The sequence below is a fragment of the Watersipora subatra genome, chromosome 5 (assembly GCF_963576615.1).
Source record: "Watersipora subatra chromosome 5, tzWatSuba1.1, whole genome shotgun sequence".
NCBI classification, from domain to species: domain Eukaryota; kingdom Metazoa; phylum Bryozoa; class Gymnolaemata; order Cheilostomatida; family Watersiporidae; genus Watersipora; species Watersipora subatra.
The window spans coordinates 30,248,258-30,261,785 of record NC_088712.1 but is presented as its reverse complement, the minus strand read 5'-3'; the positions used below and the strand labels follow the sequence as shown (position 1 = coordinate 30,261,785).

General features: G+C 35.9%; 2 protein-coding genes across 3 annotated transcripts; one reads left to right on the top strand and one right to left on the bottom strand.

Annotated features, from left to right (window-relative positions):
• Nucleotides 1-949: 949 nt before the first annotated feature.
• LOC137397269 (probable inactive protein kinase DDB_G0270444) lies at nt 950-1,825 on the top strand. The gene has a single exon (XM_068083557.1). It carries the CDS (start codon nt 950-952, stop codon nt 1,823-1,825), a length of 876 nt encoding a protein of 291 aa, XP_067939658.1.
• Nucleotides 1,826-4,027: 2,202 nt separating this feature from the next.
• Nucleotides 4,028-12,010, bottom strand: LOC137396265 (G-protein coupled receptor moody-like). 2 transcript variants are annotated; one of them, XM_068082459.1, is made up of 2 exons: nt 11,870-12,010; nt 4,028-5,217 (listed from the first exon to the last, which is right to left on the bottom strand). In XM_068082459.1, exon 2 carries the CDS (start codon nt 5,211-5,213, stop codon nt 4,116-4,118), a length of 1,098 nt encoding a protein of 365 aa, XP_067938560.1. In that variant the 5' UTR covers nt 5,214-5,217; nt 11,870-12,010; the 3' UTR covers nt 4,028-4,115. The 2 variants fall into 2 exon arrangements, with proteins under 2 accessions (XP_067938560.1, XP_067938561.1); XM_068082460.1 differs by lacking the exon at nt 11,870-12,010 and adding an exon at nt 6,048-6,191 and having other exon boundaries at nt 4,028-5,213.
• Between the last annotated feature and the right edge of the window lie 1,518 nt (nt 12,011-13,528).

Here is a 13,528-nt window from a genome sequence, read left to right as displayed (position 1 = left end):
GTTAATCTCATGCTGCCAGTCACAATCACTGTGACCAAATGGCATCAAAAAACATATTAAAGCTATTACAGTTTACAGTTTTCATTCAGCTAGTAATATCTTAGCCTTGAATTGAGATAGAGATGTTTTGTAGGTTGGTTTGTCATTGATTTGGCATATTATAGACTTAACATTGTGTGGTTTACATTATGAAAGCGGGAACTTAACAACGTAATAAGACTATAAAGTTATGGCAATAATGGAAGAGTAGTGAAGAATTACAATAAGACTACAATCTTGGAGTTCTTGTCACAAAATGACAACTCACTGCAAGCAAATAAAACATAAATGATGAAATCTGGTAAAGTATGATGTTTAAAAGAAAGAAAAATCATTTATTCAACGATTTTTCACTAAATGATTTGATTTAATGAAATAAATCAAAGCATTCTAAAGCTGAGTTCAAAACATCCTAAGGAGATATGTACAGACAACTCTAGTGTACCAATATTGGCTGTGTACTCGCAGCAATTCTTCTTCATTGATCTTTGATTACTTTATAAACAAGCAGGATGCAAGAGCAAACGATTCTGATGTACAAAAATACTGCGATGAGTGATTAACCTACATGTCATGTTAAAAAGATTAGGTGATGGCTCTAAGTGCTATAAATATGAATAATAATATAAGCTCACAGAGACAACGCATAGCAATTAAAAATATGGAACACATTTTGCAATAATTGGTTGTTGTAGGAGCAGTTACAGAATCAATCAAAGCCTTGAGTGTTACTAAAAACCTGTTTTTTTCCGTTAGCTTGTGTTCTGCCGATGAAATAACTTTTTTTTAGACATGAGCAGTTCAAGATTTGCTCTAACAACATTTGGTGAACAAATATCAGTGGAGTGTAACAGTTAGAAAAATAGGTAAAGAAATAGTTAGAGAGAGGGTTAGAGAGGTGGTTAGAGCGATGGTTAGAGAGGTGATTAGAGAGGTGGTTAGAGAGGTGGTTAGAGGGGTGGTTAGAGAGGTGGTTAGAGAGGTGGTTAGAGAGGTGGTTAGAGAGGTGGTTAGAGAGGTGGTTAGAGAGAGGGTTAGAGAGGTGGTTAGAGAGGTGGATAGAGAGGTGGTTAGAGAGGTGGATAGAGAGGTGGTTAGAGAGGTGGATAGAGAGGTGGTTAGAGAGGTGGTTAGAGAGGTGGATAGAGAGGTGGATAGAGAGGTGGTTAGAGAGGTGGTTAGAGAGGTGGTTAGAGAGGTGGTTAGAGAGATGGTTAGAGAGGTGGTTAGAGAGGTGGTTAGAGAGGTGGATAGAGAGGTGGTTAGAGAGGTGGATAGAGAGGTGGTTAGAGAGGTGGTTAGAGAGGTGGATAGAGAGGTGGATAGAGAGGTGGTTAGAGAGGTGGTTAGAGAGGTGGTTAGAGAGGTGGTTAGAGAGGTGGTTAGAGAGGTGGTTAGAGAGAGGGTTAGAGAGGTGGTTAGAGAGGTGGATAGAGAGGTGGTTAGAGAGGTGGATAGAGAGGTGGTGAGAGAGGTGGATAGAGAGGTGGTTAGAGAGGTGGTGAGAGAGGTGGTTAGAGAGGTGGTTGGAGAGGTGGATAGAGAGGTGGATAGAGAGGCCGTTAGAGTGATGGTTAGAGAGATGGTTAGAGCCATAGTTAGAGAGGTGGTGAGAGTGATGGTTAGAGAGATGGTTAGAGCCATAGTTAGAGAGGTGGTGAGAGTGATGGTTAGAGCCATAGTTAGAAAGGTGGTTAGAAAGGTGGTTAGAGTGATGGTTAGAGAGGTGGTTAGAGAGGTGGTTAGAGAGATGGTTAGAGAGGTGGTGAGCGTGGTGGTTAGATAGGTGTTTAGATAGGTGGATAGAGAGGTGGATAGAGAGGCCGTTAGAGTGATGGTTAGAGAGGTGGTTAGAGCCATAGTTAGAGAGGTGGTTAGAGTGATGGTTAGAGAGATGGTTAGAGCCATAGTTAGAGAGGTGGTTAGAGAGGTGATTAGAGAAATGGTTAGATGTATAGGAAACTACAAAGAGCATTAAAACTAAAACTAAGGGGATCAGTATTGCAACTTGATCAATAAGTTCCAAGTTTGTTGATTAGTCATTTCGTTCTTCTAAAAGGGCAAGCGTAATTGTTTTCTATCTTCTCTCCTGGAGCAAATATTTGCCCTAACCAAAGATCGTTAGCTTCAGCCTTTATCACAACAACAGTTATAGAAGAATGCAGGTATTTGGGAATTCTGGGAACTTTTGAAAGTTTATATAAGAATATATGAAATTTTTCTAATCACACTTCGTATATAGCGCAAAGCTAAACTAATCACACTTCGTATATAGCGCAAAGCTAAACTAACCACACTTCGTATATAGCGCAAAGCTAAACTAATCACACTTCGTATATAGCGCAAAGCTAAACTAATCACACTTCGTATATAGCGCAAAGCTAAACTAACCACACTTCGTATATAGCGCAAAGCTAAACTAATCACACTTCGTATATAGCGCAAAGCTAAACTAATCACACTTCGTATATAGCGCAAAGCTAAACTAATCACACTTCGTATATAGCGCAAAGCTAAACTAACCACACTTCGTATATAGCGCAAAGCTAAACTAATCACACTTCGTATATAGCGCAAAGCTAAACTAACCACACTTCGTATATAGCGCAAAGCTAAACTAATCACACTTCGTATATAGCGCAAAGCTAAACTAACCACACTTCGTATATAGCGCAAAGCTAAACTAATCATACTTCGTATATAGCGCAAAGCTAAACTAATCACACTTCGTATATAGCGCAAAGCTAAACTAAGCACACTTCGTATATAGCGCAAAGCTAAACTAATCACACTTCGTATATAGCGCAAAGCTAAACTAAGCACACTTCGTATATAGCGCAAAGCTAAACTAATCATACTTCGTATATAGCGCAAAGCTAAACTAATCACACTTCGTATATAGCGCAAAGCTAAACTAAGCACACTTCGTATATAGCGCAAAGCTAAACTAATCATACTTCGTATATAGCGCAAAGCTAAACTAATCACACTTCGTATATAGCGCAAAGCTAAACTAAGCACACTTCGTATATAGCGCAAAGCTAAACTAATCACACTTCGTATATAGCGCAAAGCTAAACTAATCACACTTCGTATATAGCGCAAAGCTAAACTAAGCACACTTCGTATATAGCGCAAAGCTAAACTAATCACACTTCGTATATAGCGCAAAGCTAAACTAATCACACTTCGTATATAGCGCAAAGCTAAACTAAGCACACTTCGTATATAGCGCAAAGCTAAACTAATCACACTTCGTATTTAGCGCAAAGCTAAACTAATCACACTTCGTATATAGCGCAAAGCTAAACTAATCACACTTCGTATATAGCGCAAAGCTAAACTAATCACACTTCGTATATAGCGCAAAGCTAAACTAAGCACACTTCGTATATAGCGCAAAGCTAAACTAATCACACTTCGTATATAGCGCAAAGCTAAACTAATCACACTTCGTATATAGCGCAAAGCTAAACTAATCACACTTCGTATATAGCGCAAAGCTAAACTAAGCACACTTCGTATATAGCGCAAAGCTAAACTAATCACACTTCGTATTTAGCGCAAAGCTAAACTAAGCACACTTCGTATATAGCGCAAAGCTAAACTAAGCACACTTCGTAGTTAGCGCAAAGCTAAACTAAGCACTTGAAACTATATAGATATAAATAAAGTATTTGGAAATCAATCACCATTCGAGGTGAGTGGACAAACCGTTGAAAGATTAATATATCATGGATGCAGAAACATTGCCAGGGTTTGACAAGCCACTTTTCAACTGACTAATTGTTGTCTGCGTTAGCTGACAGGTTTCGAGCTTTGTGTTCATTATACAAATACCAAGATATTAGTTAAGTGTCACATACTACATTAATAAGGCTAAACAGATGAGTTGATTTATAAACAATTGATACGCTAACTAAACAGTTTGGCCAACAGCATATTTTAGAAAGTTCTGCCCTGATAATCACCAGTCTACTGATTAGGTTTGGGTCAAATTATATTGGTCAATAAAGAATGAACAACATAACCGAGAAGGTAAAAATGCTAATTTGAGAACAAAAAAATCATTTATTTTAAAATGTAGAGTCAACTTGAGAGAAACGGCAAGTCAGGATTTGCGAATACGTTCTGCGGAAGATCCGGTTCATGCCAGCATAGATGAAGACATTGAGACAAGAGTTTGAGACGGCTATAATATAAAGTATATGATAAACAGACGCTGGGAGTACACTGTGAAAGTCTATAGTATAAATTGAGACAACCGGCATCCAGCAGCAAATGAAGGCAATAAAAACCGTGCAAAGGTTCATAACAACTCGGCGGGATGCTCGATTTCGTTTCGCCGCCTGTATGTGACTAGCTGAGTTATTGTTGCTCGGACCAGAGCTTGAGAGCTCATAGTCTTCTACTTTACAAGAATCTTGAGGGGTGTACTCAACACCCGTTGAATCAGTCTTTGTTCCCGTTGTTGGAGTATGGCTTGATTTCTTTGCTGACATCTTTAAACGATTTTGCGCTTTTCTGAAGTAGATGATAATGCTGACGTATGAGAAGACGGTGATGAAGATACTTGGTGCGACACAAACTCCATGAAGAATTCCTTGAACATAGATGTAAGTCATTTTATCATATGATATAAATATACAGGTGCCCATCTTGGTGTTGTATCCAAATCTGCCCAGCCCTAACAGACCTGGCAGCACTAACAATACGGGAAGCAGCCAGAGGATAACTATACTAATAATTACTCGACGTCTAGTGTACAATTTAGTATATAGTGATGAGCCCTTCACAACTAACACATATCTATTGACAGCTATGGCTGCCAGGTTAAACATGGTGCTGCCGAGCATAGCAGCATTGAGCGCTCCTATAAAAATACAGACATTGCTTGATATCTCTTGACTCGTTGAAGATAAAACGATAGCTGAGAATGGTGCGATGACAGCGCATACAATCGAGTCAGCGATGGCGAGATTGCCGATGTATACATTTGGGATAGATTTGAGTTTCTTGTTGAGTAGTATCGATAATATAGTGAGGGTGTTACCACATACGCCCACAACTGATACTATGCAGTAGAGAACCAAGACAACGCTGGTAATGCTAGTGTCTACTTTCTCTGTCACATGGTAGTCAAACACTGTCGTGTTGCTGCTTCTGCTACCCATCTTCCTGTAAAAGTAAGTTTTGTTGTGGTTATCAATGGAAACTAATATAGTTTCATATGGTCTGCCCTAATAAAACAACTGACTATATAGTTCAACATAAGATACTATAATACCTTAAAAATCACACAGTATGCTGTAATACATTACATTTCAATATAGTAATATTGTTGCAACACTATAAAATAATGAATTATTATATTCCACTATTTTAAATGAAGTTATAATATATTTTCACATTAAAGTGCTTTGCATTAAACTGTATTATATTACATAGCCTTACATTACATTTTATTATGCCATAAAACATAACATTGTACTACATAATAATACAATATTGCAGTATATTGTATAATATTATTAACATGTTATTATATATTTTGTATTGTATTATATTTCATACTATGTACATTGCAGAGACTAAGGATGGCTATTGTAGTTGTTGGTTGCTATCAGCTGATTGCCTTCCATTCAACAATAATAAAACTGACCATTTAATTTGATCAGAGATAAGGTAGTGTATATACATTGTTGTGTATTCAAGAAAGTGATGGAGTGACATCTGTGTCAATAACCGTGAAACTGCTTGTCACAGCGGAATTCAATAACAGCCGTTTTAATGGTTTGTTCAGGTTTTGAGCTAACCCCAGAAAATTTGATGGCTGTGATTAAAACAATTTTTCTGTTTTGTAATAGGTATGGTAATATATGCATCTCCCATCATTGTATGGCCATTGAGCAAAACCACGTATTTGCGTATTTGCCTCGTGAGTAATTGATGGGCCATAACTGTTTCATCTTAATTAGACTGGTATATAATTGTGCAAAAGGTTATACCTAGCAGTGCTATGACAAACACCTCTCACACTCTCGCTAGTCGACCTAATGTGACTAGTGGGAGAAATCAATTTTAGCAGCATTCAATGGTAACACTTCGATGCTAATTAGGTAGCATTAGCAGTTAATGACAGTTACTGACAGTTGCTGACAGTTGCTGGCAGTTGCTGACATATGCTAACAGTTGCTGCTAGTTGCTGACAGGTGCTAACAGTCACTGCTAGTTGCTGACAGTTGCTGACAGGTGCTGAAAACCGCTATAAGCTGTTGTTCAACTGACCTCTGCACTGACAATGCTAGCAAGAGCCCTGAAGAATACTGAATACAAAAAAGGTGTGTAAAAATGTATATATTTAACAAAAGGTATTATATCTTAGATATTATATATATAATTATATTATATATAGATATTATATTGCTTATGAAATACTTTCATTAGCTATCACATTTATTATCCAGAGAACTTGAAAACTTAAAAGCCAATTGGAAACTTGAAAATTTAAAAACAATTGATAATCAAATAAGACAACCTCTAAACATCCTTTTTGGTCAAAGCCCTGCTCGGATAGTCACAAGCCCTTGAATAGTTTTAATTCAAGGCTTCATTCCTATCAAGGTTTCACTCTTATCAAGGTTTCACTCCTATCAAGGTTTTACTCCTATCAAGGTTTCACTTCTATCAAGGTTTCACTTCTATCAAGGTTTCACTCTTATCAAGGTTTCACTCCTAATCAAGGTTTCACTCCTATCAAGGTTTCACTCTTATCAAGGTTTCACTCCTATCAAGGTTTCATTCCTATCAAGGTTTCACTCTTATCAAGGTTTCACTCCTATCAAGGTTTTACTCCTATCAAGGTTTCACTTCTATCAAGGTTTCACTCTTATCAAGGTTTCACTCCTAATCAAGGTTTCATTCCTAATCAATATTAATAATAACAATATTAATATTATAGACCTATAAAAATACTAGCATATCACTCGTAGAGTAGTGCTTCTTTCTTATTACCTTAGAACTCTGACAGTGCATATCCATTAATGGTTTTAGAAAATAATATCTAGGAAGGAGGAGCTAAAGGACGTGACCAGATCAGCATTAGCCTAGCTGCCAGAAACCATATTTTTTCCTTGTTGAATTGTGATTGGTCAAAGTTATTTAATAATGGATAATATATAGTCCAACCTTGACATACAATCACTTCTACATACAAACTCTTTAGACATAAAATTGGACAAATTATTATTTTCATCTAAAATATTTCATAACATGATATTTGAGCTTTTTAAAACTGCTGATTTATAAGAAAGAAAACTGGTAGAAATTAAAGATAAAACATAAAATTATCTCAAATTGATTCAATCCATATTTAGTTTACCTAGTGTAGGTTACAGTTACTTACCTCTGCTTATATTTAGTTTACCTAGTGTAGATTACAGTTACTTACCTCTGCTTACATTTAGTTTACCTAGTGTAGGTTACAGTTACTTACCTCTGCTTATACCGTACAGGATGAAAATATCCGATGGATATAAAAATTCGCGATTTCGCGAGCAGTAAACTCCGCGAATTATTAAATTCCGTGAATAATTAGTTCTATTTTTTATCACAAGGGAGAATAACTACTGTATCAAATTGAAAACTAGTCGCTAGGCTAGTTTTTAATATAACTACTAAACGTAGGTGAGTTCCAAAACATTTTTAAAATCATTGCCTAGGCTTTGAGCTAACACCATTGCCAATGCATCACATTTATTTACAAAATTATTCAAGGTTGTCACAAGATAGGCAGAATGGCGTCACAGCGAAAATAGCCACTAGGCAGAAGTACTAAACGTAGCCGAGTTCCAAAACTTCTTTAAAATCATCGCCGGGGTTCGAGTTTTATTGCCATTGCAGCAAACTTTACAAAATTATTCAAGGTTTTTACAAGTAGTTCGGCATGGCTTCATCATCGCAAAAAGCTCTCCTAGTCTTTTTACATTGAAATCAACTCCATCAATCTTTAATACCGAAGTTGAGGACGATCATGATTCTGATCTGGACATTATGGTATGTACTTGATGTGCTGTGCAGATACGTTTTTCCATTATTAACTGCATTAGTTAATTCTTTTGTTTAAAAACTGATCGCTTTCATTAAATACTTCAGCTATTGATTTTGTACTTCCTTGACACTTGTTAAGATTTTTTTCTTTTTTGTGTTTACTGCAGATTGAGAATAAAACAACCTACTCCGATTACGAAAACTAGAGACAAGTAGTATTATTCATCAAGGCAGGAATATTGGCAGAGAAGCAACCAGGCAACCTAGACCCCTTCATTGACAACAACTCCTTGATATCGCTGCAGCAAACATGATTAAATTATATATTTTATTTCATGTATAGATATATTATAATTTATTACAAACTTGAGTGTACAAATAAAATTTTACAAACGATGAATGGAGTAAATATAAACAGTTTAGTCTATATTGCGGTTGTCTAGAGCAAAAAAATTAAACTGGGACTCTTGATAAGTGAATACTAGCGTGTAATGGCGCTCTCCGACTAGTTATTTTGGTAATAGCAGCTCTACATCGCTGTTACTGTCTTGGGTAGATGTTAAAGACGATTCTCTTGCTACTACATGGCTGGTAAAGAAGTTATCATCAGAACTCTCCTCGTAGCTTACTATTGCAAAGTTCTGCCGGCTGGCCAAAGATTTGTGCTCGTAAAGGCGTTTTTGCTCTTTTTTTAAATCAGATATATTCTCCTCGTAAGTAGCTGCGGTCACTTCTATCTGAATTTCCAGACTTCCCTGAATGATTCGTGATCTTCTAAAAATGACATACACCACCCTTGCAATCATTGTTCTTCCGTGTATGATGAAAAATCTCTCTCTCACACTAAAACAAATAATGAATTGGTAGGGATGGGAAACATGAATATTGCGTTTTACCGAAGAACCAAAGTAAGATTCAACTAATTTAGTAAATGTGAAAAACTCATTACTTACCACAAATTGTTGGTTCATCAAAGGCCTCAAAATCTGTGAATATTCGTGAAAACTTCTGAACGCAACAAAGAATTTATAGCTTAGTACGATCCACCCGTAGTTGTAAGCTAAATAGAAAACGGAACGCGCAATGCGCGCAGCCGCGCATGCGTAATGTTAACTCTATTGCTAGACGTAATAGAGTTAACTTTTCCTAGAGAGTGGCAGTTTTCAACCGCGAATAAATTCATCCGCGAATATGCATGAAAAGACAATTTTCGCGAAATATAACTCCGCGAATAAATTCATCCTGTACGGTATTTAGTTTATCTTGTGTAGATTACAGTTACTTACCTCTGCTTACATTTCTCTAAAATGAAATATCACTACAAAACCTTTTTTTCTGACTATTACCTCATTAATTTACTTTTTTAAATAATTCAAGTTTAACATTTGGTTTTTTCGATAGTTTTACTAAATAAATACATTTTTATGTAATATATAATTACTTGAAGTATTCATCAATGCTTTTTGAGACTAAAGTACGCTTATAAGAATATCTGCTCCAATATTTGGTAGTTTTAATTGACAAAGTAAATGTGAAAAAAAATTAATTTTATGGGCTGAGATTTTAATACATGCGTATTTATTATTATAATACATAATATATAAGTTTGTAATTTAAACCATAACTGTCACGTACAACTTTTATCGTATTCACTAGGTAAATCAGACACGCTGATTTTGATTTTGTACTCAAAATAAAGATTAGTCCACTAACTTTCAGAGAAGTGAAGACTTTTTTACAGTGTTTTAATATCGGTCTCGAAAACAACACGATCGGCACAGCAAGCTCCGCCCATAAATACGTGACGTAACCTAGCTTTTTAGGAACAGAAATTGCGTAGGAATGTTTAGACCAATTTAGAATAATAGAGATGGGTGTTTTAAAATCCATTAATATCTAAATTCAGCCTTAAAAATAATCTCAGTCTTTTCTGAAAGGTAAACAAGCTATTTAACATTGCATATTTAAAAAAGCCCGATAACAACGCTAGCTTGTGATAAAACCACGCTTTGTGAGCTCATTTTTCTCGGCGTTCAGCCTATTTAAACATCATGTAACAAGCTACGAGCAATTTTAAATAGTTTATATACCATTCATAAAAGACTGAGATTATTTTACAGGCTGGATTTAAATAATGGGTTTTAAGACACCCATCTCTATTATTCTAAATCGGACTAAACATTCTTAACCTCTGTTCCTGAAAAAGCTAGGTTTCGTCACATATTTATGGGCGGAGCTTGTAATGCCGATTGCGTTGTTTTCGAAACGGATATTGAAACGCTTTAAAAAAGCCTAAATGACTTTGAAGGTTAGTGGACCAATCTTTATTTTGAGTACAAAATCGGAATCAACGTGGCTGATTTACCTAGAAACTACGATAAAAGTTGTACGTGACAGTTATGGTTTAAGATAACACTGATTGTAAGTGATCAACTGAGTATATGATATTTATACCCATAGCAGGCTAGATGAACAGCTTATATCTGTGAGCTGAGTGCTGAAGTTTACACCAGGTTTGGGGTTAGTAGGGAAGCCTCATCCCAGGACGCAAATAGCAAGCATTCAACTACCTCCAAACACTTGCTCAGTTTTATGGGCTGCTGCCAGTAGATATAGTTGAGAAACAATTGCCTGGCTATTCTTAATAGGGTCATCAATTCTGGTAATTAGTTGGCTAGTCCTATGTGTTAATTGTCCTAGGGGGAGTCATAGCGGGTCCTCTGAAGAAACTTGACTAATGCCAAATGGCCTAGGTTTCTCGCATTCCTTCCTTTCTTCACTCTTTGAAAACGGTAGTAGATGTCAACCTGTCTATTTTGCAGCCTGCCTTTCAAAGGTTTTTAAAATGCAAAAGTAATAGGTCTAATTATTAGAAGAATTTGTTGTCAGGTATTAGTGACAGCTTTGGCAGGTGCTTCGTAGTTGTATGCAAACCTTACGTATTGGTCTCTGTATTCCAGGTATTTGTTGGACCGATTTCAACATGAGTTAGTATTGGATGAAATTGAGCAAATGATAAAGTAATTATGGTACCCTTAGTGACATCATGTGCCTCATTAACAATGAACGGGAGAGCATAACTGCAACTGTCACCAGAAGTAAACTCTGTGGTAAGACTAGCACCATGCAAGCCTTACTATCCCCTTAACTTGACACTGCTTTGTGATGCAAGTATTTAACTGGCTGTTTCAATTCTCTCTGTTTATAAGCTAATTGCTGAATGCCTGGCATTGTATTTTATTCATTGGCTAATAAAATAACTACCTAATGAATTTGAGTAACTTACCTGGTAAGCTAGTAACTTGAGCTAGTCTAAATTTTTACTATAATAATAGCCGTGAAGCCAGATTGGCATCACTCGAAATGACATTATTTGTAACATTAAGCTGGCCGATATCATTTTTGCAAGTGCATAAATATGTGCCCTATTATATCATAGAATAGTAAACGCGGCATAGTGTATTGGGTTAGTTTGATGGTCTACAGGCCTGGGGTTCCAAGTTCATATTTAGGGTGACAGACAACAGACAAACACTGATATTTATATATGTATACTGCATATTTTTATGATTTGAAAAATATAGTATTATTGATAGGATATTCCATTAATTGTAATGATAGCTGATATTGCAACATTTGTTAGATGATATAATAAATGTATGATATTGTAATTCTTGTAAAATATTTTTATTAAAATAATAAAATAATATATTATTTATAAGATGTTGTATTATTTATAAGGAGTTATGTTAATTGTAATATATTGTAGATTTTGACATACCTTTAAAGCAAAGCTATTTTATCCTATATCCTTCCAGTGCAATATCTATTGCAGTACCAATATCAGGTTAATTCAGGTTCTCCCTCTCCGAATGTCCATGTTTGGCGACAAGTAAGAAAAGGTGCTTGCACGTTTGCGTCAATAGATTAACTGGCTCACTTATGTTGCCCTACTCTATCAAATAGTGATTCAATCATAATACTGTATATACAAACAAGCTGTCCGGGCCTGTAACCATGGCAACTAACTAATAAGCCAATCTCTTTGTTGGAAGTAAGACTGTGCCCAATGAACCGTATAATGGGGCAGGTAATAAAAGCTGACAATGTTAGCAAAAAAAGGTCAGGGATCAGAGGTCAGAGGTCAAGATGTATTGAAGACATTCAAAATAATTTGCAAGCAAATCCTCTCAGAATTACCTAACTGGCATGATGTTTAAATGCTGTAAAACTGTCATATGCCAACATGCCATATACTTGCCTGATTAATATTATTATTAGGACAGCGGCCACTAGGTCAGCCAGCAAGAGCAATGATGAGAATGAGGAGTGATTTGAATATAAGGAATTACACCCGTAACAATATTAATGTATATATGTACAGTAGACACTCCTACAATGTATATATACGTGCAGTAGACACTCCTACAATGTATATATACGTACAGTAGACACTCCTACAATGTATATATATACGTACAGTAGACACTCTTACAATGTATATATACGTACAGTAGACACTCCTACAATGTATATATATACGTACAGTAGACACTCCTACAATGTATATATATACGTACAGTAGACACTCCTACAATGTATATATATACGTACAGTAGACACTCTTACAATGTATATATATACGTACAGTAGACACTCCTACAATGTATATATATACGTACAGTAGACACTCTTACAATGTATATATATACGTACAGTAGACACTCTTACAATGTATATATATGTACAGTAGACACTCCTACAATGTATATATACGTACAGTAGACACTCTTACAATGTATATATATACGTACAGTAGACACTCTTACAATGTATATATACGTACAGTAGACACTCTTACAATGTATATATACGGTAGACACTCCGACTCCGTAAATAATCCATTCCAAAAATGTTTACGTTATAGGAATTTTACGTTACACAAACCATAAAACATGCAAATTTCATCATTTTTTCAAGATCTTCCCAAACTCCTCCCTTTGGCCCTTCAACGTAAAAGGAGCTACACTTAACACTTTAATTTAATGCCTGTATCGTAACTGTAGTATTACTGGGTAACTGTAGTATTACTGGGTAACTGTAGTATTACTGGGTAACTGTAGTATTACTGGGTAACTGTAGTATTACTGGGTAACTGTAGTATTACTGGGTAACTGTAGTATTACTGGGTAACTGTAGTATTACTGGGTAACTGTAGTATTACTGGGTAACTGTAGTATTACTGGGTAACTGTAGTATTACTGGGTAACTGTAGTATTACTGGGTAACTGTAGTATTACTGGGTAACTGTAGTATTACTGGGTAACTGTAGTATTACTGGGTAACTGTAGTATTACTGGGTAACTGTAGTATTATTGGGTAACTGTAGTATTACTGGGTAACTGTAGTATTACTGGGTAACTGTAGTATTATTGGGTAA